General features: G+C 47.7%; 1 protein-coding gene across 7 annotated transcripts; it reads left to right on the top strand.

The window, feature by feature from the left end:
- The first annotated feature begins 1,093 nt into the window (after nucleotides 1–1,093).
- Nucleotides 1,094–22,821, top strand: HINFP (histone H4 transcription factor). Of its 7 annotated transcripts, none has more exons than XM_054241339.2 (10): nucleotides 1,094–1,141; nucleotides 6,662–6,852; nucleotides 9,748–9,977; nucleotides 10,564–10,675; nucleotides 10,858–11,010; nucleotides 11,495–11,602; nucleotides 11,771–11,809; nucleotides 11,892–12,030; nucleotides 12,119–12,243; nucleotides 22,633–22,821. In XM_054241339.2, the coding sequence occupies exons 2-10, from the start codon at nucleotides 6,672–6,674 to the stop codon at nucleotides 22,812–22,814; spliced, it is 1,269 nt and encodes a 422-aa protein (XP_054097314.1). In that variant the 5' UTR covers nucleotides 1,094–1,141; nucleotides 6,662–6,671; the 3' UTR covers nucleotides 22,815–22,821. The 7 variants fall into 7 exon arrangements, with proteins under 7 accessions (XP_054097314.1, XP_054097315.1, XP_035120716.1 ...); XM_054241340.2 differs by having other exon boundaries at nucleotides 11,689–11,809; nucleotides 22,633–22,811; XM_035264825.3 differs by lacking the exon at nucleotides 22,633–22,821 and adding an exon at nucleotides 12,779–13,744 and having other exon boundaries at nucleotides 1,094–1,371; nucleotides 11,689–11,809.
- Nucleotides 22,822–22,833: the final 12 nt, after the last annotated feature.

Consider the following 22,833-nt stretch of genomic DNA (forward strand, 5'->3'; position numbering starts at 1 on the left):
GACCTCATGATCCGCCCGCCTCGGTCTCCCAAAGTGCTGGGATTACAGGCATGAGCCACAACGCCTGCAAAACCGTATTTTAAAATAGGGACCAAGTTATAGCTCACTGTTGTTAAAACCAAACTTTATGCACAAGTATGACCTTACTATCTTAATGGCATTTTAAAATTTATTTCAGGGCCGGGTGCGGTGGCTCACGCCTGTAATCCTAGCACTGTGGGAGGCTGAAGTGGGTGGATCTCTTGACCTCATGATCCGCCCGTCTTTACGGGCGTGAGCCACCGCGCCTGGCCTGCAAAGATCCCTTTGAGTGCTCTGTGGAGAATGCTTTGGAAGGAAGCAAGTGTGCACGCAGCGGGACCTGTTAATGTATAAATCCTCCCTGGACCTCATCATTGGACAGGGGAGGTGGGGAGGCAGTGAAGATAAAGAAAAGGGGATGAATTTGAAAGATCCTGTTTTTAAAAAAGGTAGAATCCATAGAACTTGGCAATGGATTGGATGTGATCAGTGAGAGAGAGGAATCAGTGATGACTGCCAGGTTTCTGACCTGAACAAATGGATGGATGAAGGGAAGCCGAGTTTGGGGGGAAAGAGAAGCAAACGTATAATACCAACATTTAAGACATATGACTAAGAAGCTTAAGGAAAGGGTAGAACCGTAGAACCTTCAGTCTGTCCCTAGCGGGGCCGATAGCGCTGGGCAGCCTCCCACGCCTTTTCCTCCGGGAGGCCCACGCAACCAGCGAACTCAAGGCGAAGAACCACGTGAAGGAGACCCCACTAGGCACCAATCGCGGGCCCTGCGCATGCCCATTGAGTCCCGGAGGCCGAGTCTGCGCAGTTAGGGGAACTCTGGCCCGTAGGCTCCCCGCCTGTGCGTCGCCCCGAGCGCCTAGGCGCTGTCAAGCGCTACCTTTTTCACGTATCCGGTCGCCCCTCAGTCAACCCGGGACGCCGAGCCCCACCCACCGTTCCCGCCCCTTCCGTGTTTTGGTGCACACGGGTTCCGCCAGACCCAGCTGCCATTGGTTGTCAGTCGGATCCGACAGCGACGATTGGCTTTCCTTGACCGTCCCTCAAGAGCCTTCCCGGAGATTGAAGTAGGAGAAGAGCTGAGGAGACCCGGAGCCGACGGACGGTAAGCTGGGACGTGTGCTCTGCAGGGGCTAGCAGGAGCCCAAGCTCTTCCCGAGCCACCTCGGCGAGTCTTCTTGCCGCTTGGCCACTCTGGTCTGCCCTGGTCTTTCCCCTCACCCCGACTCCAACCTCCCTGCTTTCTAGTGTAGGGGCTTCGCTGCGGCTGAGACTCGGTCGCCGCCACGCCTTAGAGGAAGGATTCCGGGAAGCTTGCGGGACTGCGAGTGACAGGTTTTGCCCAACGAGACGGTCTCCTTCCTTCTGTCCGAATTCTACCTTTCCTTCGAGGCGTGGTGCGGGACCCACAGCTTAGGGGAGCCTTCCTTCTCGCCTGACCGGGGGTGGGGGGGTGTCGGGGGGCAGGTTTCTCTCTGTCCTGGTCTCCCTCAACGGGTACTTTGCTTTGGTCGTTGTCTTCACATATCAGTCATATCTTTTTGGCCAAATTGTGAGTTCTTAGGCGTTTGGGACCTGAGCCCTCTTTTTATTGAATACTAGAGTTCATTCATGGTCTTGCGTTACAGTATATGCTCTCTTTTTTATTTTTTTGAGACGGAGTTTCGCTCTTGTTACCCAGGCTGGAGTGCAATGGCCCGATCTCGGCTCACCGCAACCTCCGCCTCCTGGGTTCAGGCAATTCCCCTGCCTCAGCCTCCCGAGTAGCTGGGATTACAGGCGCGCGCCACCGTGCCCAGCTAATTTTTTGTATTTTTAGTAGAGACGTGGGTTTCACCATGTTGACCAGGATGGTCTCGATCTCTTGACCTCGTGATCCACCCGCCTCGGCCTCCCAAAGCAGTATATGCTCTCTTAAGTCTTAAGAGGGTAAAGTGATGATCATGCCCCTATCTCCTCAGAGTAGAAACTAACGGCGCAGAAAGAGATATTAAAGAAGGCAAGAGGACAGTGAGAGAGAGATAGGGAGCTTTGCCTAGGTTTCACATCATTCTATATCTCCAGGTAGCTGGCCTCCGTGGTCTTACCCACCAGTCTAACAGTAGGTGTTTGTTTAGAATATTTGTGCTTGGCACAGTGTAGGGACACAGGCCGTTCTGATATGGTTTCTTTTGAGAAGCTTCTGGTTGTCCAATTGGGTAAGTGAGACTACAATATATAAAACGACATGGCAATATAAAAATAGGGTTGGGCCGGGCGCAGTGGCTCACGCCTGTAATCCCAGCACTTTGGGAAGCTGAGGCGGGTGGATCACGAGGTCAAGAGATCGAGACCATCCCGGTAAACATGGTGAAACCCCGTCTGTACTAAAAATACAAAAAATTAGCTGGGCACGGTGGCACGTGCCTGTAATCCCAGCTACTCAGGAGGCTGAGGCAGGAGAATTGCCTGAACCCAGGGGGCAGAGGTTGCGGTGAGCCGAGATCGGGCCATTGCACTCCAGCCTGGGTAACAAGAGCGAAACTCCGTCTCAAAAAAAAAAAAAAAAAAAAAATAAGGTTGAGGTTTTATGGTGTCGCCTGTGCCAGCCATAGAACCAAGGAGCAAGAGTAGATTCAGAAATAAGGTAGTTTAGAAAGGCTTCCTGGAATGTGATTATCTCCTGATATTTACTGAGTGCTTGGAGTGTACAAAGCTCTGTGCTGAATCAGAATGAGAAGTGAATGAGTGATGGCCACTGTCCTGAGAAACTCCTAGTCTAGGGGAAACAAATTTCATTTCATTGATAGCGAAGATGTGTATAGATACTGTGGGCAGGAGATAGGATGTGCCAGCTGTACCTGGATGCATCGGGAAAGGGGTCATCAGAGAGGACTTTTGGGTTTGAAGGGCGAATAGGCCTGGCGCAGTGGCTCACACCTGTAATCCCAGCACTTTGTGAGGCCGAGGCAGGCGGATCACTTGAGGTCAGGAGTTTGAGACCAGCCCGGCCAACATGGTGAGACCCCCATCTCTATTAATATTACAAAAATTAGCTGGTCATGGTGGCATGTGCCTGTAGTCCCCGCTGTAATACTTTGGAGACTAAGTCACGAGAATCACTTGAACATTGGGAGATGGAGTTTGCATTGATCCCAGATCGCACTACTACACTCTAGCCTGAGGGACAGAGCAAGACTCTGTCTCAAAAAAAAAAAAAAGTTGCGTAGGCAGAGAGTTTTAGGGGAATGTAGAGTATTCAGAGACAAAGATGACTTAATCAGAGGAAGAGAGAATGAAGTATGGGTGAGGAAGCCAGACAGCATCATCGTGTGGGAGAAAGAGCCTGATCTTTGGATTGGAATGAGGGTGCTCTTACATCAGATGAAGTGTAGAGAGGACGCACCACAGGGCTGACACACCATAGCCTCTCAATAGATGTTCATTTTTCTACTTAGACCTGGAGAATTGAGACCCCTTTGAGAAGGGCTTTCATACTGTAGGTGATATACAGTCAGAGGCGGTGTGGGATTTTATGTCTTTTTTTTTTTTTTGAGATGGAGTTTTGCTCTCCTTGCTAAGGCTGGAATGCAATGGCACCATCTTGGCTCACTGCAACGTCCACCTCCTGGGTTCAAGCAGTTCTCCTGCCTCAGCCTCCTGAGTAGGTGGGATTACAGGTGTGTGCCACCACACTTGGCTAATTTTGTATTTTTAGTAGAGATGAGGTTTCTCCATGTTAGGCTGGTCTTGAACTCCCAACCTCAGGTGTTCTGCCCACCTCGGCCTCCCAAAGTGCTGGGATTACAGGCATGAGCCACTGTGTCTGTTTTGTTTTTGTTTTTGTTTAGACAGGGTCTGGCTCTGCCATCCAGGATGGAATACAATGGTGCGATCTTGGCTCACTGCAACCTTTGCCTCCTGGGCTCTAGCTATCCTCCCGCCTCAGTCTCCCGAGTAGCTGGGACTATAGGTGCGTGCTACTATACCTGACTGATTTTTGTATTTTTAGTAGAGACAGAGTTTTGCCATGTTGTCCAGGCTGGTACAAACTCCTGAACGCAAGTCATCTCCTCGCCTTGGCCTCCCAAAGTGCTGGGATTGTGAGCCACTGCGCTTGGCCCAGCAGTCAGTATTTGTAATAGGATTCACTGTTAGTCTGTGAGCAGCTCAGCAACCCCGTGTACACCCCAGAGTGGTAAGGGTGACTGGATACTTCTCTGAGGAGGAGAAAAGACTATGTAGGCATAATAGGTATAGTAGGTTCAGAAAAGCCTGTACTGGAGAAATGAAAGATCTTCTGTTTTTTTATATTTTCTGTCTTTTTCCTTTTAGTATTCAATAAGGCCTTTTTCAGAGTTCCCACCTCTCTCAGGTTGGCTAGAGAGAGCAACTTGGTGGGGTCAGCAAGAATCAGTGAGAATTTCTGAGGAGAAGTGACACTCAGGAGACAGAGCCAAGGCATCTTAGTGTCCTCTCTCTACCAGAAGTTTTGCTTGCAATGTCACCCTCTGTTCTGTGTTTTGTTTATTCTATTATTGTTATTCAAAGTATGCTTCTGAAACTGCTTATATCAGAACCGGGGTGCTGACTAAAAAGGGCAGATTTCTAGGTTAACTGCTGCCCTCCTAAATCCAAACTTCTCTGGCAGGTGCTGGATAACTCTACATTTGTCTGCAGATCTGTAATCCCAGCACTGTGGGAGGCCGAGGCGGGTGGATCACCTGAGGTCAGGGGTTTGAGACCACCCTGGTCATCTTGATGAAATCCCATCGCTACTAAAAATAAAAGAATTCGCTAGATGTGGTGGCATGCCTGTAATCCCAGCTACTCAGGAGGCTGAGGCAGGAGAGTCGGTTGAACCCGCGAGGAGGAGGTTGCAGTGAGCCAAGATTGCACCCCTGCACTCTAGCCTGGGTGACAGAGGGAGACTCTGTCTCAAAAAATAAAAATAAAATAAAATTGAGAACCTTTAGGTTTTGTTTTGTTTTGTTTTGAGACAAAATCTCACTCTGTTGCCCAGGCTGGTGTATGGTGGCACGATCTTGACTCATTGCAGCCTCTGCCTCCCAGGTTCAAGTGATTCTCCTGCCTCAGCCTCCCAAGTAGCTGGGATTACAGGCTTATGCCACCATGCCTGGCTAATTTTTGTATTTTTAGTAGAGATAAGGCAGGGTTTCACCATGTTGGCCAGACTGGTCTCGAACTCCTAACCTCAGATGATCCACCCACCTTGGCCTCCCAGAATGCTGTGATTGTATGACACTTTGAAAGTCTTGTCAGGGGACTTACGATTCAGTAAGAAATAAGGAGCTTCTGGGTTCATCTGCAGACTACATGGAGTAGAAAGAGTACAAACTCTAGAGTCAGCCCAATATGGCCCTACCATTACCACTAGTGTTGCCATGAGCAAGTCACTTGATCTCTGGAACTTCAGTTGTTTATCTATAAATGATGTTAAAAATAGCACCTACCAGCTGGGCGAGGTGGCTCATGACTGTAATCCCAGCACTCTGGGAGGCAGAGGCGGGTGAATCACCTGAGGTCAGGAGTTCGAGACTAGCCTGGCCAATATGAGGAAACCCTGTCTCTACAAAAAATACAAAAATTAGGCTGGGCGTGGTGGCTCATGCCTATAATCCCAGCACTTTGGGAGGCCGAGGTGGGTGAATCACGAGGTCAAGAGATCGAGACCATCCTGGTCAACAAGGTGAAACCCCGTCTCTACTAAAAATACAAAAATTAGCTGGGCATGGTGGTGCTTGCCTATAGTCCCAGCTACTCGGGAGGCTGAGGCAGGAGAATTGCTTGAACCCAGAAGGTGGAGGTTGCGGTGAGCCGAGATCGTGCCATTGTACTCCGTCTGGGTAACAACAGCGAAATTCCATCTCAAAAAAAAAAATACAAAAATTAGCGTGGCATGGTGGTGGGTACCTGTAATCCCAGCTACTCGAGAGGCTGAGGCAGGAGAATTGCCTGAACCCGGGAGGCAGAGGTTGCAGTGAGCCGAGATCGAACCATTACACTTTAGCCTGGGAGATAAGAGCAAAACTCAGTCTCAAAAAAAAGCGAAATAAATAAATAAATAAATAAAAGCACCTACCTCAAAGGATGGTGTTGGTAATTAAATGACATAATGCAAATAAAATGCTTACTGTGGTGCTTGATATATAGTAAGTGTGAAATTAAAAACAAAAAGTTGTATCATCTTCAGAATGTTCAGAAGTTAAGAGTTAAGTTCTTGACCAAGGTCATACCACTAGTAGGTAGTAGACAATAGAGCCAGGATTTGAACTTTGATCCTTCTCAAAAGCCATCTGTTTGAACCTGAACATTGTTCTGCCTCACATAGGAATAATTCCTTCTTGGTAGATTGCTCTGAAGCTTCATGGGAAAATGTCTGTTAAAGCGTTTAGGGCAGTGCCTGACACACAATAGTGTTAGTTTTCTTTTCTCTTTCACAAACACCAGACATCTTCCAGGGATTTAAAGAATTACTCCATCCTTACTGAAAAAGCACAGGGTTCCTCATGGGTCACTTGGAACAATACCTGCTGATTCTAGGCATGCTGCCTGCCCAGCTTTTTGCCCCCAGCAGCACTTGGGTGCAATTCCTGCAGCTGTGGATTTCTTCCTCTTCCTCTAGGGTGAAGGCCATGCCACCTCCTGGGAAAGTTCCCCGGAAAGAGAATCTGTGGCTACAGTGTGAGTGGGGTTCCTGCTCCTTTGTGTGCTCAGCCATGGAAAAGTTCTTTGAGCATGTCACTCAGCACCTACAGCAGCATCTGCACAGCTCTGGAGAAGAAGAGGAAGAGGAAGAGGAGGATGACCCCCTTGGTAAGAGAGCAGGACACAGGAAGGGGAGGAGCTCAAGGAAAGGTGGAAAATCTGACTTTCCTTTCCTTACAGGGAGAACGCAGCCTGAGAGAATGGTGGTTTATTTTTTTAACTGTGTTCTTGTTGTGTATAAAAACATTGTAAACTCATTTATAGAAAATTCAGTCAACAAGGATATAAGGAATAAGTTTGCTATCAAGAAGTAATTGCTGCCGGGCGCGGTGGCTCAAGCCTGTAATCCCAGCACTTTGGGAGGCCGAGGCGGGTGGATCACGAGGTCAAGAGATCGAGACCAACCTGGTCAACATGGTGAAACCCCGTCTCTACTAAAAATACAAAAAATTAGCTGGGCACGGTGGCGCGTGCCTGTAATCCCAGCTACTCAGGAGGCTGAGGCAGGAGAATTGCCTGAACCCAGGAGGCGGAGGTTGTGGTGAGCCGAGATCGCGCCATCGCACTCCAGCCTGGGTAACAAGAGCGAAACTCCGTCTCAAAAAAAAAAAAAAAAAAAAAAAAAAAGAAGTAATTGCTGACAGTACTTTAGTGAACATTATTTTTGACATCTCTCTGAATATGCTTTTTTTAAAAAAAGATCATTCTGTACAAACTGTTAGCAATGTGTGTGTGTGTGTGTGTGTGTGTGTGTGTGTTTTTTAACTCTGCTAGTATTCCCAGTTTTTTTCTTTTTTTACTGCAACCATCAGTCAGGAATACATCTTATTTTTTGGAGACAGGGCTATATCCTGTCACCCAGGATGGAGTGCAGTGTCGAAATTGTAGCTCCCTGCAGCCTTTAACACTCAAGGGATCCTCCTGCCTCAGCCTCCTAAGTAGGTAGCTAGGACTGCAGGCATTTATCACCACAACAAGCAAATTTTTTAAAATTTTTTATATTTTTAGAGACAGGGTCTTGCTTATGTTGCCCACTGATCTCAAACTCCTGGCCTCGAGCAGTCTCCCACCTCAGCCTTCTGAGTAGCTGGGACTGTTAGCTTGTGCCACCAAGTCCAAGTCCAACCCTACTCCCACCTCCCACTTTTTTTTTTTTGGAGGTGGAGTCTTCCTCTTGCCAGGCTGGAATGCAGTGGCTTGATCTCAGCTCACTGCAACCTCTGCCTCCCGGGTTCAAGCAATTCTTCTGCCTTAGCCTCCTGAGTAGCTGGGACTTGAGGTATGCCACCATGCCCAGCTAATTTTTGTACTTTTAGTAGAGATCAGGTTTCAGCATGTTAGCCAGGATGGTCTCAATCTCTTGACGTTGTGATCTGCCTGCCTCAGCCTCCCAAAGTGCTGGGATTACAGGTGTGAGCCACTTTGCCTGGCCTCACCGCCTACTTTTTTAACCTTTCTCTGACTTATGTTTTAGATATGCCTTTTATCAGTATCAAATAACTGGGATTTTAATAAAAACCTATCTGAAAACAATAACAATAGTGAACTCTTCTATAGTACCTACTGTGTGTCAAGTATTGCTGAGTACTTTTTTTAACCTACATTAAAGCATTATTTTCCACAGATCCTATGAGATAGGCACTATCATTATGCCCATTTTACAAATAAGGAAACCAGAGGCACAGAGGAATAAAATAACTTGCCCAAGGTCATGGTACTAATAAGTGGCAGGATTTAAAAAAGAAAAACAAAACCGTTTCTTAGAGACAGAGTCTCCCTATGTTGCCCAGGTTGATCTCAGACTCTTGGCCTCAAGTGATCCTCCTGCCTCAGCATGCTGAGCAGCTAGGACTATAGGCATAGGCCATTACAGCTGGCAGGAATAAGTTTTTCTTTTATTTTTTAATATATTTTTATTTTGCCTGTGACACAGCCCTCGGGAGATTCTGAGAACGTGTCCCAGGAATACATTTTGTATCACAACCTTGTACACAAAAGTTATTGAAATAATACTTTCGTTTTACTAAATGCTTCCTGTGATGTTCTATTTTATTTAAAAAGAAAATTTGGCTTGCAGTTCACTAAACTGATTTCATCACCACTAGTGGGTCACAACACTGTCTGAAAAACTCTATTCTACAGAAAATATGGAGGCACCTCTCTTCTCACCCCAAATTTTGTTTCAAGTCTGGTGACTATGAACCACAACTGATAGTTTCAAAAGTCAAGTCATATTTATACAAAAGAAAAATTGGGGAATCACTATTTTCTAAAGCATGTATGTTTCAAAACAAGTTAATTCCTATAGAGCACTGAAAATAGAGTGCTTAGAGATGCTAGAGAGATAGGAGATGGATTGGAAGAGTTGATGGGGCCTTCCTGGAGAAAGCAGATCTTGAGCAAAACATGAGGGGAAGGAGGATTGGTGGTTTTATAAGAAGTGGGAGGTGTTTGAGATCGAGAGGTAGCATATTCATCAGGAACTGCAGAAACTCAAGTCAGAGGTTTTGCATGCCAGGCATTTCTGCTGTCTCTCTGTCTGGCATAGGCCGCCTTGCATATACTCTTACCTCTGCCTAGGCCACACTTTTTCACCTATTTACAGATACTCGTCCTTCATCCTTCAGAGTTCAACATGTGGACACTTCTCAGAACACCCGTGTCTACATCAAATTACCTCTGTTTAATACTTTCATAGCACCACATATATCCCCCCTTTGTAACCCTCATCACTGGTCGCAGTTTTATATTTATAGATGTGATTATTTGATGATTAGCTTTCTCCCTGACTGAAAGCTATGTGAGGGCAAGGAGCGGGACCGTTTTTACTTGTTATAGTCCCTAAACCTGGCACACCATTTATGGTCATTAAATACTTGCTAAATTAACTCCTGGTAATTTGGTTAGAGTCCAACCTCCTCACTCTCTGCTTAGTGCTGCAGGTGGAAGGTGACTTGAGCCTTGGAAAGTGTCAGACTATTCCTTTTAAACCCCTTTCTACAGAGGAAGAATTCTCCTGCTTGTGGCAGGAATGTGGCTTTTGTTCTCTGGACAATTCTGCTGACCTCATCCGCCATGTCTACTTCCACTGCTATCACACCAAGCTGAAACAGTGGGGGCTGCAGGCCTTGCAAAGCCAGGCTGACCTTGGCCCCTGCATCCTGGACTTCCAGAGCCGGAACGTCATCCCTGATATCCCTGACCACTTCCTGTGTCTGTGGGAGCACTGTGAGGTCAGCATGCAGTGCCAGTAATTGGGGTGGAAGGGTGGAAGGAAGCTGGGGATCTTAACTCTGATTCCTTGTCCCTTTCAGGGATGCCTTACATTTCCAAGATTCCTGCTAGTATCTCTTCTCCATTTCTTTTGCTCTTTTTAAATTTTATTTATTTTTTATACTCAGGCTCTTAGCCTGAAGCCCAGGCTAGAGTGCAGTGGTGCAATCATAGCTCACTGTTAACCTTGAACTCCTGGGCTCAAGCAGTCTTCCCACCTCAGCCTCCCAAGTAGCTAGGACTATAGGCGTGTACCACCATGCCCAGCTAATTTCTAAATTTTTTGTAGAGACAGGGTCTGGGTATGTTTCCCAGGCTGGTCTCGAACTCTTGGCCCCAAGTGATTCTCCTGCCTCGGCCTCTCAAAGTACTGGAATTACAGGGTTGAGCCACCATACCCGGCCACTCCATTTCTGTGTAGCTCCTTTCCTCAAATTTTCCCATCCCCATCAAGTTAATTTGGGAGAGAGCCAAGAATTATTTGGGCACATAGGGGTGATTTCCTCCACCCACCCTCAGTCCTCACCCCAAGTTGCCCTGGTACAGAGTTCCTTCGACAATCCTGAGTGGTTTTATCGCCATGTGGAAGCCCACAGTCTGTGCTGTGAATATGAAGCAGTCGGCAAGGACAACCCTGTGGTGCTGTGTGGCTGGAAAGGTAGGGCTACTCCTTAACTTCTGGCCTCTGGAAGAAACCTTGGGGTTGCTGAGGAGCTAGGACAGGAAGGGATGGGAGTCCTACAGGTGCAGGGTTGGCTGCTGGCTGGAGAGACTCAGGGGTACTAGATCCTAGCCAAAACTGGGGTTTTGTGGCTGGAGACTGATAGGGTTCCTTCCCAGGCTGTACCTGCACCTTCAAGGACCGCAGTAAACTTCGGGAGCATCTCCGCAGCCATACCCAGGAGAAGGTGGTAGCCTGCCCCACCTGTGGGGGCATGTTTGCCAACAATACCAAGTTCTTAGATCACATCCGTCGCCAGACCTCATTGGATCGTAAGTAGTCAGAGGAAGTGGGGTGGATGCAGGCTCTCCTGCTTGGAACGGGTTAGGGGCATGTGTCTAGTGGGGGTGGCTGCTGAAGAGACCTGCCTCTTGGCTCCCTCTTCTTTTTGGGCTCAGGTACCTCCCATAGTCTCTTTGCTGATTCAGATTCATAGACATTGTTATTCAATACTTACTGTGTGTCATATCAGTTATATCAGAGAATCCTCACAACAGCCCCATGAGGTAGGCTTCTTATCCCCCTTTTTGCAGATGAGGAAACTGAGGCTCAGAAAGGTTAAATCACTTACCTGAGATCACACAGCTAGTAAGTGGTGAAGCTGGAATTCTAACTCAGGTTCTCCAAGTCCCATGCTCTTTCCATGATACTGTGTCCATGCATAGCTCCCTAAGATCCCCTTTTCTTTTTGGGTGGTTCCCTTCTGCCTGGGTTGGTTCTCCTTTCCTTTCTATGCCTCTCCACTATCGTCTACAGCCCTTCTTTCTTCTGCCTGCCCCAACCCAGAGCAGCACTTCCAGTGTTCTCACTGTTCTAAGAGATTTGCCACAGAGCGGCTGTTGCGGGACCACATGCGCAACCATGGTGAGTGCCTGCAGCCCCCAGCCTCCTTGCTGTCCTCCAACGTTCTACAAGTTCTCACATCGCAGCCTCCTCTCTGCTCCTCTCAGTGAATCACTATAAGTGCCCTCTGTGTGACATGACTTGTCCGCTGCCTTCCTCTCTCCGCAACCACATGCGCTTTCGTCACAGTGAGGACCGGCCCTTTAAATGTGACTGTTGTGACTACAGGTAAGAGGAACCAGGGACCAGAAAATGGTTTGTGTTCCAGAGTTCCCCATGTCCTCCAATCCCTCCTGATTTCTCATGGCAGCTGCAAGAATCTTATTGACCTCCAGAAGCATCTGGATACCCACAGCGAGGAGCCAGCATACAGGTGTGATTTTGAGAACTGCACCTTCAGTGCCCGTTCCCTCTGCTCTATCAAGTCCCATTACCGCAAAGTACATGAAGTGAGTGAGGCTGTTGGTGGGAAGGGCTAGTGGAGGTATGGGGGACCCTGGGGTGAAAAGCTGGTCTCATTTCTCCCTTCGCCATCAGGGAGACTCTGAGCCAAGGTACAAATGTCATGTGTGTGACAAATGCTTCACACGGGGTAACAACCTCACCGTGCACCTTCGCAAGAAGCACCAGTTCAAGTGGCCTTCAGGGCATCCCCGTTTTCGGTATGTCTCTCAACCCTCCTTCCCAGATTAACACACTTGTTTATACCTTTTCAACAAGTTTTAAAAACCTTACTTTGATGGTGGTTTTAGGTTTATCATCTTCGTTTAGATTCAGAGAACCCTGAGAATAGTGGTGGAGCAAAGCTTATTTTTCTGTGTTTTGAATCTTGTTGGCATGGTGCCAAACCCAATAAATGGTGCCAAAAAGTCCTGCAGCCAGAACTAGAGGGTTCTGATCCTTGGCTCCAAGGCCTTCTCATAAATCCTTTGACACTTATCCTCCAACACGGTCAGTCAGTCTGTCTGGTTCTCTGATTGGGTTTCTACATAAAACTTTCCATTTTAAGTAATGATCTTTCCGTCTTGCCTTTTCTTCTACATATTCTAATAAAGACCTTTTTTGTCTTCAACTCCTGTCACTTAGAATTCAGGACTTCTTCCATCCCTCATGTTTGTTCCTTACTTTGCCAGCCTCCAGGCCATTTCTGTATCCCCCTGCCTGGGTTCGCTGCCCTTTATGCTCCTACCTCACCAGGTACAAGGAACATGAAGATGGCTACATGAGGCTGCAGCTGGTTCGCTATGAGAGTGTAGAGCTGACACAGCAACTGCTGCAGCAACCACAACAGGGATTGGGCCTGGAAACGTCACTGAATGAGAGCAGCCTGCAGGGCATCATTCTAGAAACAGTGCCAGAGGAGCCAGAACGTAAAGAAGAGGAAGAGGGCAAGGGCGGCGAAGGGATAACCCTCTCAGCCTCTCAGGACAACCCCAGTTCTGTTATCCATGTGGTAAATCAGACCAGTGCCGAAGGCCAGCAAGAGATTGTCTACTATGTGCTGTCTGAAGCCCCGAGAGAGCCTCCCCCAGCCCCTGAGCCACCCTCAGGGGATATCATGGAAAAGTTTCAAGGAATAGCTGAGGAGCCAGAGATCCAGATGGTGTGAAGGCCGCAGAGCCAGACCATTTCTTCCCCAGGCCCTGGAGTTTGAGCCAGGCAAGTGGCAGTGTCCCTAGTGGGCAGCCATTGCCAATGGATGCTTTTAGGAGTGGTACTGGGAGGAGTGTGGTTCACTCTGGCCTGAGTCTGCATCATTCTGCAGACTCTAAAGACTTCCCTTTTCTGCCAGACTGCTTTTTGTGGGGAGTCTGAGGACTTTGGATTCTTTGAGGGGCTCCTGGATTTGTGTTCTTGTTAAAGGGGCTGGTATCAGACTTAACCATAACCCTCAAGACATGCTTGATAGTGATTAAATCCTTAGCTCACATCCATTCCCATCTTTAGGGGTCCTTAGGCCCAAGGGTGACATGTGACTGGTCCCTACAAGGGTTCTTTCTTCATCACCAGCCAAGGCATTGAGAACCAATTAGCCATTTTCCTCTTAAGGTTTCCTCTACAACCCCAAGAACTTTCATGGTTATCCTCAGGGACAGGATTGGAGGCATTGAGTGTGTTTATTAACTATTGTTTTTGGTAATAAAAGAAATGCTTGAACTCTTACTCATTTCTTACATTTGGTGGCAGTTTACTAGGTAATGAGGAGAGATAGCTATTCAGAAGAGGAGCTGAATGGTTAGGCTTGTTCCCCTTCTGGTGACTCAGGTGGTTTGTTTTTTGTTTGCTTAACTGTCCTGTTGTCCTTTCCTCCTCCCCTTGGTGAAACTTCTCTATTTCTTCTCAGACTATATGCCATTTCCGTGGAGGCCCCAAGTCTTTGGCTGTAGTGGTGTTACAGAATTTTAGAATGAACAAAAACTGGCTCACCAGGATAGGGCAGCTGACCATGGCCTCATACTGATTAGAACCTAGTGCCTCTAGTGTAGGTTTTTTTTTTTTGAGACAGTCTCACTCTGTTGCTCAGGCTGGAGTGCAGTGGCATGGGGTAGGGGTTCTTTACCTGTGGGAGTGGGAGGGAAGCCTCCCAGGGAAGAGGGGCAATCAAGTGGTCCAGGAACCAAACTAGAAAATTGTGTGTCTGAATACATTTTCCTGGGGAAAGGATCTGTTTTTCACTAGATTCTCAAAGAGACTGAAACCTCTCAAAATAACCTTTTTTTTTTTTTTTGAGATGGAGTCTCGCTCTGTAGCCCAGGCTGGAGTGCAGTGGCATGATCTTGACTCACTGCAACCTCTGCCTCCCGGGTCCCAGTTCAAGCAATTCTTCCTCAGTCTCCCAAGTAGCTAGGATTACAGACATGAGCCACCATGCCCAGCTAATTTTTGTATTTTTTAGTAAAGATGGGGTTTTACCATGTTGGCCAGTCTGGTCTTGAACAAGTGACCTCGTGATCTGCCCACCTTGGCTTCCCAAAGTGCTGGGATTATAGGCGTGAGCCACCGTGCCTGGCCATAAGAACCATTCTTTAGGCTGTTTCAGCTACTTCGCAGCATGTTGTGTCCATTTTTATGGTCTGCTGCTACGCTAGAGAGGTCAAGGAAATAAATAGTCTTGGGTGGACAGGAAGCTACCCAAAAAGGATCTCTGGGCCTTTTTTTTTTTTTTTTTAAAGACCTAATTCTATTATTAGAAAACCTGTGTGTGTCTATTTGTGGAAAGAAAAAAAACAATCTCTTCATTAATCCCATCAGCCATTTGAGTTCCTGCTGTAGTCCAGGCACAGGTGCTAAGGGTACAAAGATGAATAAAACCCAGGATCTTCCCTGGGGGACTTGCACTGTAGAAGCAGGGAAAGACTAGGTAAGCTGAGTGATAGAAGTTTAAAATAGGGTACATTTAGAAGGCTCCAAATAGGAGTAGGTGGTATTACCTGGGCAAGGAGTCAGGAAAGGTTTCATCCAGGAAGAGACCTTCCATCTAACCAAGACTACATAAGACTTTAAGGTTCTAAACTCTGAAAGGATTGTCATGTCCCATTTTTCATACGTAATCAGAAGGAAAATATTCTGAAACATTTAACGTATGAAACATTTAAGAAAGTTCAACATCATTATACTTAAGATATGTACTGTATATCGATTATCAAATTCTGTTTCTAATTTTTTTCTTTCTTTTTTTTGAGACGGAGTTTCACTCATGTTACCCAGGCTGGAGTGCAGTGGTGCAGTCTCGGCTCACTGCAACCTCCGCCTTCTGGGTTCAGGCAATTCTGCCTCAGCCTCCTGAGTGGCTGGGATTACAGGCACACGCCACCATGACCCCCTAATTTTTTATATTTTTAGTAGAGATGGGGTTTCACCGTGTTGACCAGGATGGTCTTGATCTCTTGACCTCATGATCCACCCGCCTCGGCCTCCCAAAGTGCTGGGATTACAGGTGTGAGCCACTGCACCCGGCCTCTAATTTTTTTCTTTGATTTTTCAGTTCCCTTGTTTTACTGGGGTTCTAAGCACTAGCTTGGGCTGCCCCTTGAGTAATACAGCATGAATGACTTTATCTATTCTTCCATGAGCAGTGCCTTCAGGAACAGGCCAGCATTCTATGAAAAGGGCCTTCCTGGTCAGGCATGCTGGCTCACGCCTGTAATCTCAGCACTTTGGGAGGCCAAGGCGGGAGGATCATGAGTTCAGGAGGTTGAGACCTTCTTGCCTAACACGGTGAAATGCTATCTTTACTGAAAATACAAAAAATTAGCTGGATGTGGTGGCACATGCCTGTGGTCCCAGCTACTTGGGAGGCCAAGGCAGGAGAATCGCTTGAACCTGGGGCAGAGGTTACAGTGAGCCGAGATTGCGCCACTGCACTCCAGCCTGGGCAACAGAGCAAGACTGTCTCAAAAAGAAAAAAGGGCTTTCCCTACTAGTCTCAGTCAGGTCCACACCAAATCCCATTGCTCTATCTGGACCATGGAGACAGCAGAAGAGATTCTGTCTGGTACCATGTGATCCCATTCCCTGGGAAAGTGGGTGATTTGGGATTCTGGGCTCAGTATGCATGACTTAGAAAGTAGTGGACTGGGAGTGAGGAGTCATTGTTAAGTAGCCTATTCTAAGAGGCCTCTGGAAGGATACTGAAGGCTGCAGTGGATGACAGTGGGCTCCCACCAGGAGGGAGGGAGGAGGGTGACTATCCTAATTTGGTTACCTTAGAGTTTCATCTAGAGTCAATCCTGGTCCAAGCATCATGGTGTCTGAAGATTAAGGAAACACCCTGTTTTAGTCTTCCTTAAAGGGAGTAGGAAGAGAAGGCAGGTGGCCCAGGAGTTGGAAGCAGATACTCGTTTTCTCTTATTTGGAGCAAGTCCACAACCACAAAGGACTTAGAAGAATTGGGTGTCAACTATGGCCAGGCGCAGTAGCTCATGCCTGTAATCTTAGCAGTTGGGGAGGCTGAGGTGAGCAGACTACTTGAGGTCAGGCATTCAAGACCAGCCTGGCCAACACTGGGAAACTTCGTCTCTAGTAAAAATACAAAAATTAGTCAGTGTGATGGCATGTGCCTGTAGTCTCAGCTACTTGGGAGGCTGAGGCAGGAGAATTGCTTGAGCTTGGAAGGCAGAGGTTGGAATGAGCTGAGATCATGTCACTGCAAAAAAAGTGTCAACTAAAAATGAAAATTGAAAAAGAGGCCAGGTACAGTGGCTCATGCCTGTAATCCCAGCACTTTGGGAGGCCAAGGTAGGTGTATCACTTGAGCCTAGGAGTTCACAACTAGCCTGAGTGACATGACGAAACTCCATCTCTCAAAAAATACAAAAATTAGCCCAGGCATGGTGGTGCATGCCTGTAGTACCAGCTACTTGGAAGGCTGAGGTGAGAGAATTGCCTGAGCCCAGGGAAGTTTAGGCTGTAGTGAGCTGTGATTGCACCACTGCACTCCAGCCTGGGTGACGGAACACTGTCTCAAAAAAAAAAAAAAAAGGGCAACAGAGCCAGACTCTGTCTAAAAAAAAAGAAAGAAAAGAAAGAATAAAATCCAGGAGTTGAGGATATTTCTAGGTTTTGGGTGGGAAGAACATAGAGAACAAGTAGATAAATAAAACTTGGAAAGGAATGGAGTAGAGAGAAGGAGATAGGAATGGGAGTGGATATGTGGATTTTGTTTATAGGCGTGAGGGGGATTTCATGCTTGGTGGTCTCTATTATTTCATTGATACAGTAGGAATTAAAGTTATTGAGGATAACCTGTTGGATTAAGGGTTTATAGGAGTTGACACTTTTTAGAAATGCCATTAACAGATATAGGAGTGAGATAGAAGACCTGAAGACCCAACTAAGGTTGAAGACCAAGATCAGGCAGTGACAACTTCAATACAACCATACAATTTTGATACATGCATACAATGTGTAATCAGGGTAATTAGGCTATCCATCACCTCAAACATTTATCTTTTTTTTTTTTGAGACAGTCTTGCTCTGTTGCCCAAGCTGGAGTGCAGTGGCATGATCTTGGCTCACTGCAACCTCTGCCTCCTGGGTTCAAGCAATTCTCCTGCCTCAACCTCCTGGGTTGTTAGAATTACAGGCTTGCACCATCACACCCAGCTAATTTTTGTATTTTTAGTAGAGATGGGATTTCACCAATTTGGCCAGGCTGGTGTCGAACTCCTGACCTCAGGTGATCCACCTGTCTCAACCTCCCAAAGTGCTGGAATTACAGGCATGAGCCACGGCATCTGGCCTATCGTTTTTTAAAAAAGCAACAGCAGAAACTCTGCCTTGTCTCTGAGGGGTCAGGAGAGGCAATCAAGTTACCCCTCCATGGCCTCCACTTCAGTGCCTATGCATATTTTTCCTTCCTGCCTCAGGGAGCTGTGGGAGGACTGGAGGGCTTTGCTGCTGCATACTGGCAGGAACCCTGAAGCCAGCTGAGTGGGCCGGGCAGGGTGGGGTTTGCCATCAGTCTCCTCTTTATCTACCCCTCCTTCTGGTCCTGGGCTGCATCTCTCCAAGTGACCAGCAGAGGGGACTTCATTAACAAATACACTTCAAAAGCATTCTGTCTAGAGGTGACAGACTGTCATGGTGGGCAAGGGAGGCACAGGGGAAGAGGGACCTGGGATGGTGGAAGCAGAACTGGTCAGTTCCAATATCCCACGAATCAAATTTCTTTCTGCCCCCATAGGACCCTGCTAACCCTCCTTTATTTTTCATAGGCCCACAAAGCTGCTTACCAACTGCTTCTCCCACAAATCCCTGCCCAGAGCAGCCTGTGTCTGTTAGATTAGCTCCTGGCACTAAGCTGAGATGGGAATTTTCTCCTTCTGCCTTGCTCTTCTTAAGCCAATTATCATCGACCCTTACATGTCTAGGCATAGGGAAACATGTCCTGGATGGAGCCTCTATCCTGGTGGTGGGGGTGAGGGGGTCTGGGGTAGGAGTTGGGAGGATCCTAGAGAAAGGGGAGAATCCATCTCAGGGAATGGGGGGAGGTCTGTTTGGAGGAATAGGGGAAGATCCACCTAGACACTGAGAGAAAGTCCGTGGTGCAAAGTAGGGTGTTTGTTCTGGGGATGGGAGGGCTAGACCAAGGAAAGAAGGTTATTTTAGACAATGGTTCTCAAAAGGTGGTCCCTGGACTAGCAGCATCAGCATCACTTGAGAACTTATTAGAGATGTAAATTCGCTGGCTCCACCCCAGATACTGAATCAGAAACTCTAACTCTGGGAGTGGAGCCCAGTAATCTAATCTGGTTTTTTTTTTTTTTTTTTTCATTTTTTTGAGACAGAGTCTTGCTCTGTCGCCCAGGCTAGAGTGCAGTTACAAGGTTTGCATTAGGAGTTGGAAGTATGTGTTCTCAGGAATCACAGGTCCATCCTGGGGGATATGTGGTGAGAGTGGGGAATATCTCTAGGATGGAGAGTGTCTGTGCTAGTGGACCTGTGGAAGGCTGGAAAAATTCTGTATCCTAGACTACAACCTTTCTATTATCTGTTAAGGGGAACTGAGAAAATCTGCTTTATAAAGTGGGAAGGTGACAATAGGTAATGAGGAAGCTTTTTCTTTTTCTTTTTTTTTTGAGACAGAGTCTCACTCCCTCACCAGGCACCAGGCTGGAGTGCAGTGGCGCAACCTCGGCTCACTGCAACCTCCACCTCCCAGGTTCAAGCAATTCTCCTGCTTCAGCCTCCCAAGTAGCTGGGACTACAGGTGTGCGCCACCATGCCTAGCTAATTTTTTTGTATTTTTAGTAGAGACAGGGTTTCACCATGTTTTCCAGGATGGTCTCGATCTCTTGACCTCATGATCCGCCTGCCTCGGCCTCCCAAAGTGCTGGGATTACAGGCATAAGCCACTGTGCCCCGTCTTTATTTTTATTTTTATTTTAATGAGGATGTTTGATGTCATAAATAAAGCCATGGTTTAGAATCACTGAGACTTGTATTTGAATTCCTACATCCATCACACTAGCTATGTAAATTCATACTTGCACTTAACATTTCTGAGCTTCAGTTCCTTATCTAAAACATGGAAGAATAATGCTGACTTCATAACATTGTTACAGGGACTGGTTAGACTGTTCAGACAATGAATATTTATGGAGTGCATTTTTTCTTTTCTTTTTTTTTTTTTTTTTTGAGACGATGTCTCACTCTGTCACCAGGCTGGAGTGCAGTGGCGTGATCTCAACTCATTGCAACCTCCACCTCCCAGGTTCAAGTGATTCTCCTGCCTCAGCCTTCCAAGTAGCTGGGACTACAGGTGTGCGCCACCATGCCTGGCTCACTTTTGCATTTTTAGTGGACACAAGGTTTCACCATGTTGTCCAGGCTGGTCTTAAACTCCTGACCTCGTGATGCACCTGCCTCAGCCTCCCAAAGTGCTGGGATTACAGGCATGAGCCACCACACCCAGTTTTGAGTGCAAATGCTGTGTCCAAATTCTAGGAATACAGTGGAGAAAGAGACTGGCCTAGCCCCTTACTCAAGGATCAACCCTCTCACCATGCTATGTGCCTAGCATGTAGTAGATATTTAATAAATGTAGTTTCCCCTCCTTTGCTAAGGAAATGGGAGATTCATCTGGGGGAAGGAAATGAGCCTAAACCATGGTGTGACCGGGGAGTAAGAATGTATGGTCTATGCAGTGGCATGATTATGGCTCACTGCAGCCTTAACATTCTAGGCTCAAATGATCCTCCTGCCTCAGCTCCTGGAGTAGCTGGGACTATAGGCACCTGCCGCCACATCTGGCTTATTTATTTAATTTTTTTTTTTTTTTTGAGACAAGAGTTTTGCTCTGTCACCTAGGCTGCAGTGCAGTGGCCCAGTCTCAGCTTACCACAGCCTCCACCTCCTGGGTTCAAGTGATTCTTCTGCCTCAGTCTCCCGAGTAGCTGGGATTACAGGCATGTGCCACCATGCCCAGCTAATTTTGTATTTTTAGTAGAGGCGGGGTTTCTCCATATTGGTCAGGCTGGTGTCGAACTCCCAACCTCAGGTGATCTGCCCACCTCAGCCTCCCAAAGTGCTGGGAATACAGGTGTGAGCCACTATGCCTGGCCTTAATTTTATTTTTTGAGACAGAGTCTTGCTGTATCATCCAAGCTGGAGTGCAATGGCATGATCTTGGCTCACTGCAATCTCTGCCTCCTGGGTTCAAGCAATTCTCGTGCCTTAGCCTCTAAAGTATTACAGGCATGAGCCATCATGCCTGGCGAATTTTTGTATTAGTAGAGATGGGGTCTCGCCATGTTGGCCAGGCTGGTCTCAAAACTTCTGACTTCAAGTGATCAACCCGCCTTGGCCTCCCAAAGTGCGGGGATTACAGGCCTGAGCCACCATGCCTGGCTTATAGTCTATTCTTGAGAATAAAAAATCGTTATCTGTCAACTGCAGTGGTCCATGCCTGTAATCCCAGCACTTTGGGAGGCTAAGGCGGGCGGATCACTTGAGGTTAGGGGTTCAAGACCAGCCTGGCCAACATGGTGAAACCCCATCTCTATAAAAAAATACAAAAATTAGCTGGCTGTGGTGGTGCATGCCTGTAGTCCCAGCTACTCAGGAGGCTGAGGCAGGAGAATCACTTGAACCTGGGAGGCAGAGGTTGCACTGAACCAAGATCTTGCCACTGCACTCCAGCCTGGGAGACAGAACGAGAAAATATTTCCAGAAAAAAAAAAAAAAAAAGAGAAAGAAAAGAAAGAAGGGAAAAAAAGTTGTATGCCAAAGAATAAAGCTGGGAGGCATTAAGACATGGAACTTATCTCAGGAGGATGAAGAGCTTGTCTAGAAAACAGAGGGAGATTGGGAATAAAGTTCTGAGAGGCCCAATTAGCAGGGTGGGCAAAAGCAGGGACTTTGAGGTTCAAGCCCTGTTCTGCCACCAACTAGACTTGTTCCGTTGGGCATATTGCTTCACCTCCCTATGCCTCACTTTTTATCTCTAAAGAAGGGTTTTAAACCTGTCTCATAGGGATATTGTGAAGATTAGATGAGATAATGCCTGGTACAACGTAGTTAATAAATGCAACTGTTGGGGGATGGGAAGGTCTATATTAGCTGATGGGAGGCTGATTTGGAGGATGGAGGGTCCATCTGGAGAATAGGAGGTTGGCCCGGAGGAATGGTGGTGATGTGGGGCATGGAGTTGGGGAAGATAGGAAAGACTGGATCCAAACCCCACATAAATCTCACAGTTACAGGGGCGGTGGCCTAGAGATATCCTCCAGGGGCTGTCAGCTTTTAGGGCTGTGGAGAGGCTGTTGGGAGGGGGGCCAGCAGGGGAGAGGTTTGACTGCTAGTAACCTCTCAACTGCTGCAGTAAGGAGAAGCCTCCTCGGTGGCAGCTGCACCAGCAGCCTCAGAGCCTCCCCTCCCTTAGTCTTTGCTGTGTGACAGGTGGGAACTTAAAAGCTCAGGTCACGTGTCTTGGCTAGCTAACCTACTTACCCCTTGAAGACGTAGTGGCTGGGGGACAGGCAGGGGCCAAGAGGAATTGGCTGAGAAAGGGGCAGAGCAGGGGAATGCCCCAAGTGTGTTCTGGGATCTACATTGGAAGGCTTTGGGGGCAAAGGAGAGAATGTGCAGGTGTGTGAGATGCCCGGGGCACTGTCTGCGAGCCCTGTGCATGCCCTGGCACCCAGGTCCCTCCAGGATATGGCATATGCCTGTCTTGAAGTCCTGGATCCTGCTAGGCGACTCTCAGCAGGCTGAGCTCTGGGTTCCAGTTTAACGCTGGAACTGCTGCAGGCTCTCTCAAAGCTGCTGCCGTTTCCTCTTCTTTACTAGTGTCCTAACTCAGGGACAGTGTGAATCGGGAGAGGGGGAGATGTTCCAATGTCCCAAGGCTCCTGCTTTTTTGAAAGCCTTTGTACCTAGTTTGGGGATTCCTGGAGGGAAGCCTGCACTCATAGGCTGCAACTGAGGAAAACTGTTGCGGGGCTGGGATTGTGTGTGAAGAGACTGACACCTTTACAATCCCGTGAGAGAGACGGAATCTGCACCCCACTTCCCCCACCCCAACACCATTGCCTAATCTGTCTTCCAAGGACTTGTCCTCACGGAGTGGCTCCAGCTCTCCTTTCCTCAGTGCCTCCAAGTCGGCCCTTTGTCGTCAACTCCCAGTCCTGAGTTCACCCCTGCACCTCCTCCGGACCCCACGCTGCAGGCGCTGCTTTCTCCTTCGCCGTCCTCGCCCCCCGCGGGCTGCCAGGAGGCGCGGTCCCTTTAAGAGCGGAGGGACCGGCTAG

This window comes from Callithrix jacchus, chromosome 10 (genome assembly GCF_049354715.1).
Source record: "Callithrix jacchus isolate 240 chromosome 10, calJac240_pri, whole genome shotgun sequence".
In the NCBI taxonomy this organism is placed as follows: Eukaryota; Metazoa; Chordata; class Mammalia; order Primates; family Cebidae; genus Callithrix; species Callithrix jacchus.

Bases quoted from the DNA above. Each gene is read 5' to 3' on its own strand.
- HINFP (XM_035264825.3), top strand. From the start codon at position 6,672: ATGCCACCTCCTGGGAAAGTTCCCCGGAAAGAGAATCTGTGGCTACAG. The intron at 9,978-10,563 runs GTCAGCATGCAG...GCCCTGGTACAG, and splicing joins GTCTGTGGGAGCACTGTGAG to AGTTCCTTCGACAATCCTGA. The intron at 12,244-12,778 runs GTATGTCTCTCA...CTACCTCACCAG, and splicing joins TCAGGGCATCCCCGTTTTCG to GTACAAGGAACATGAAGATG.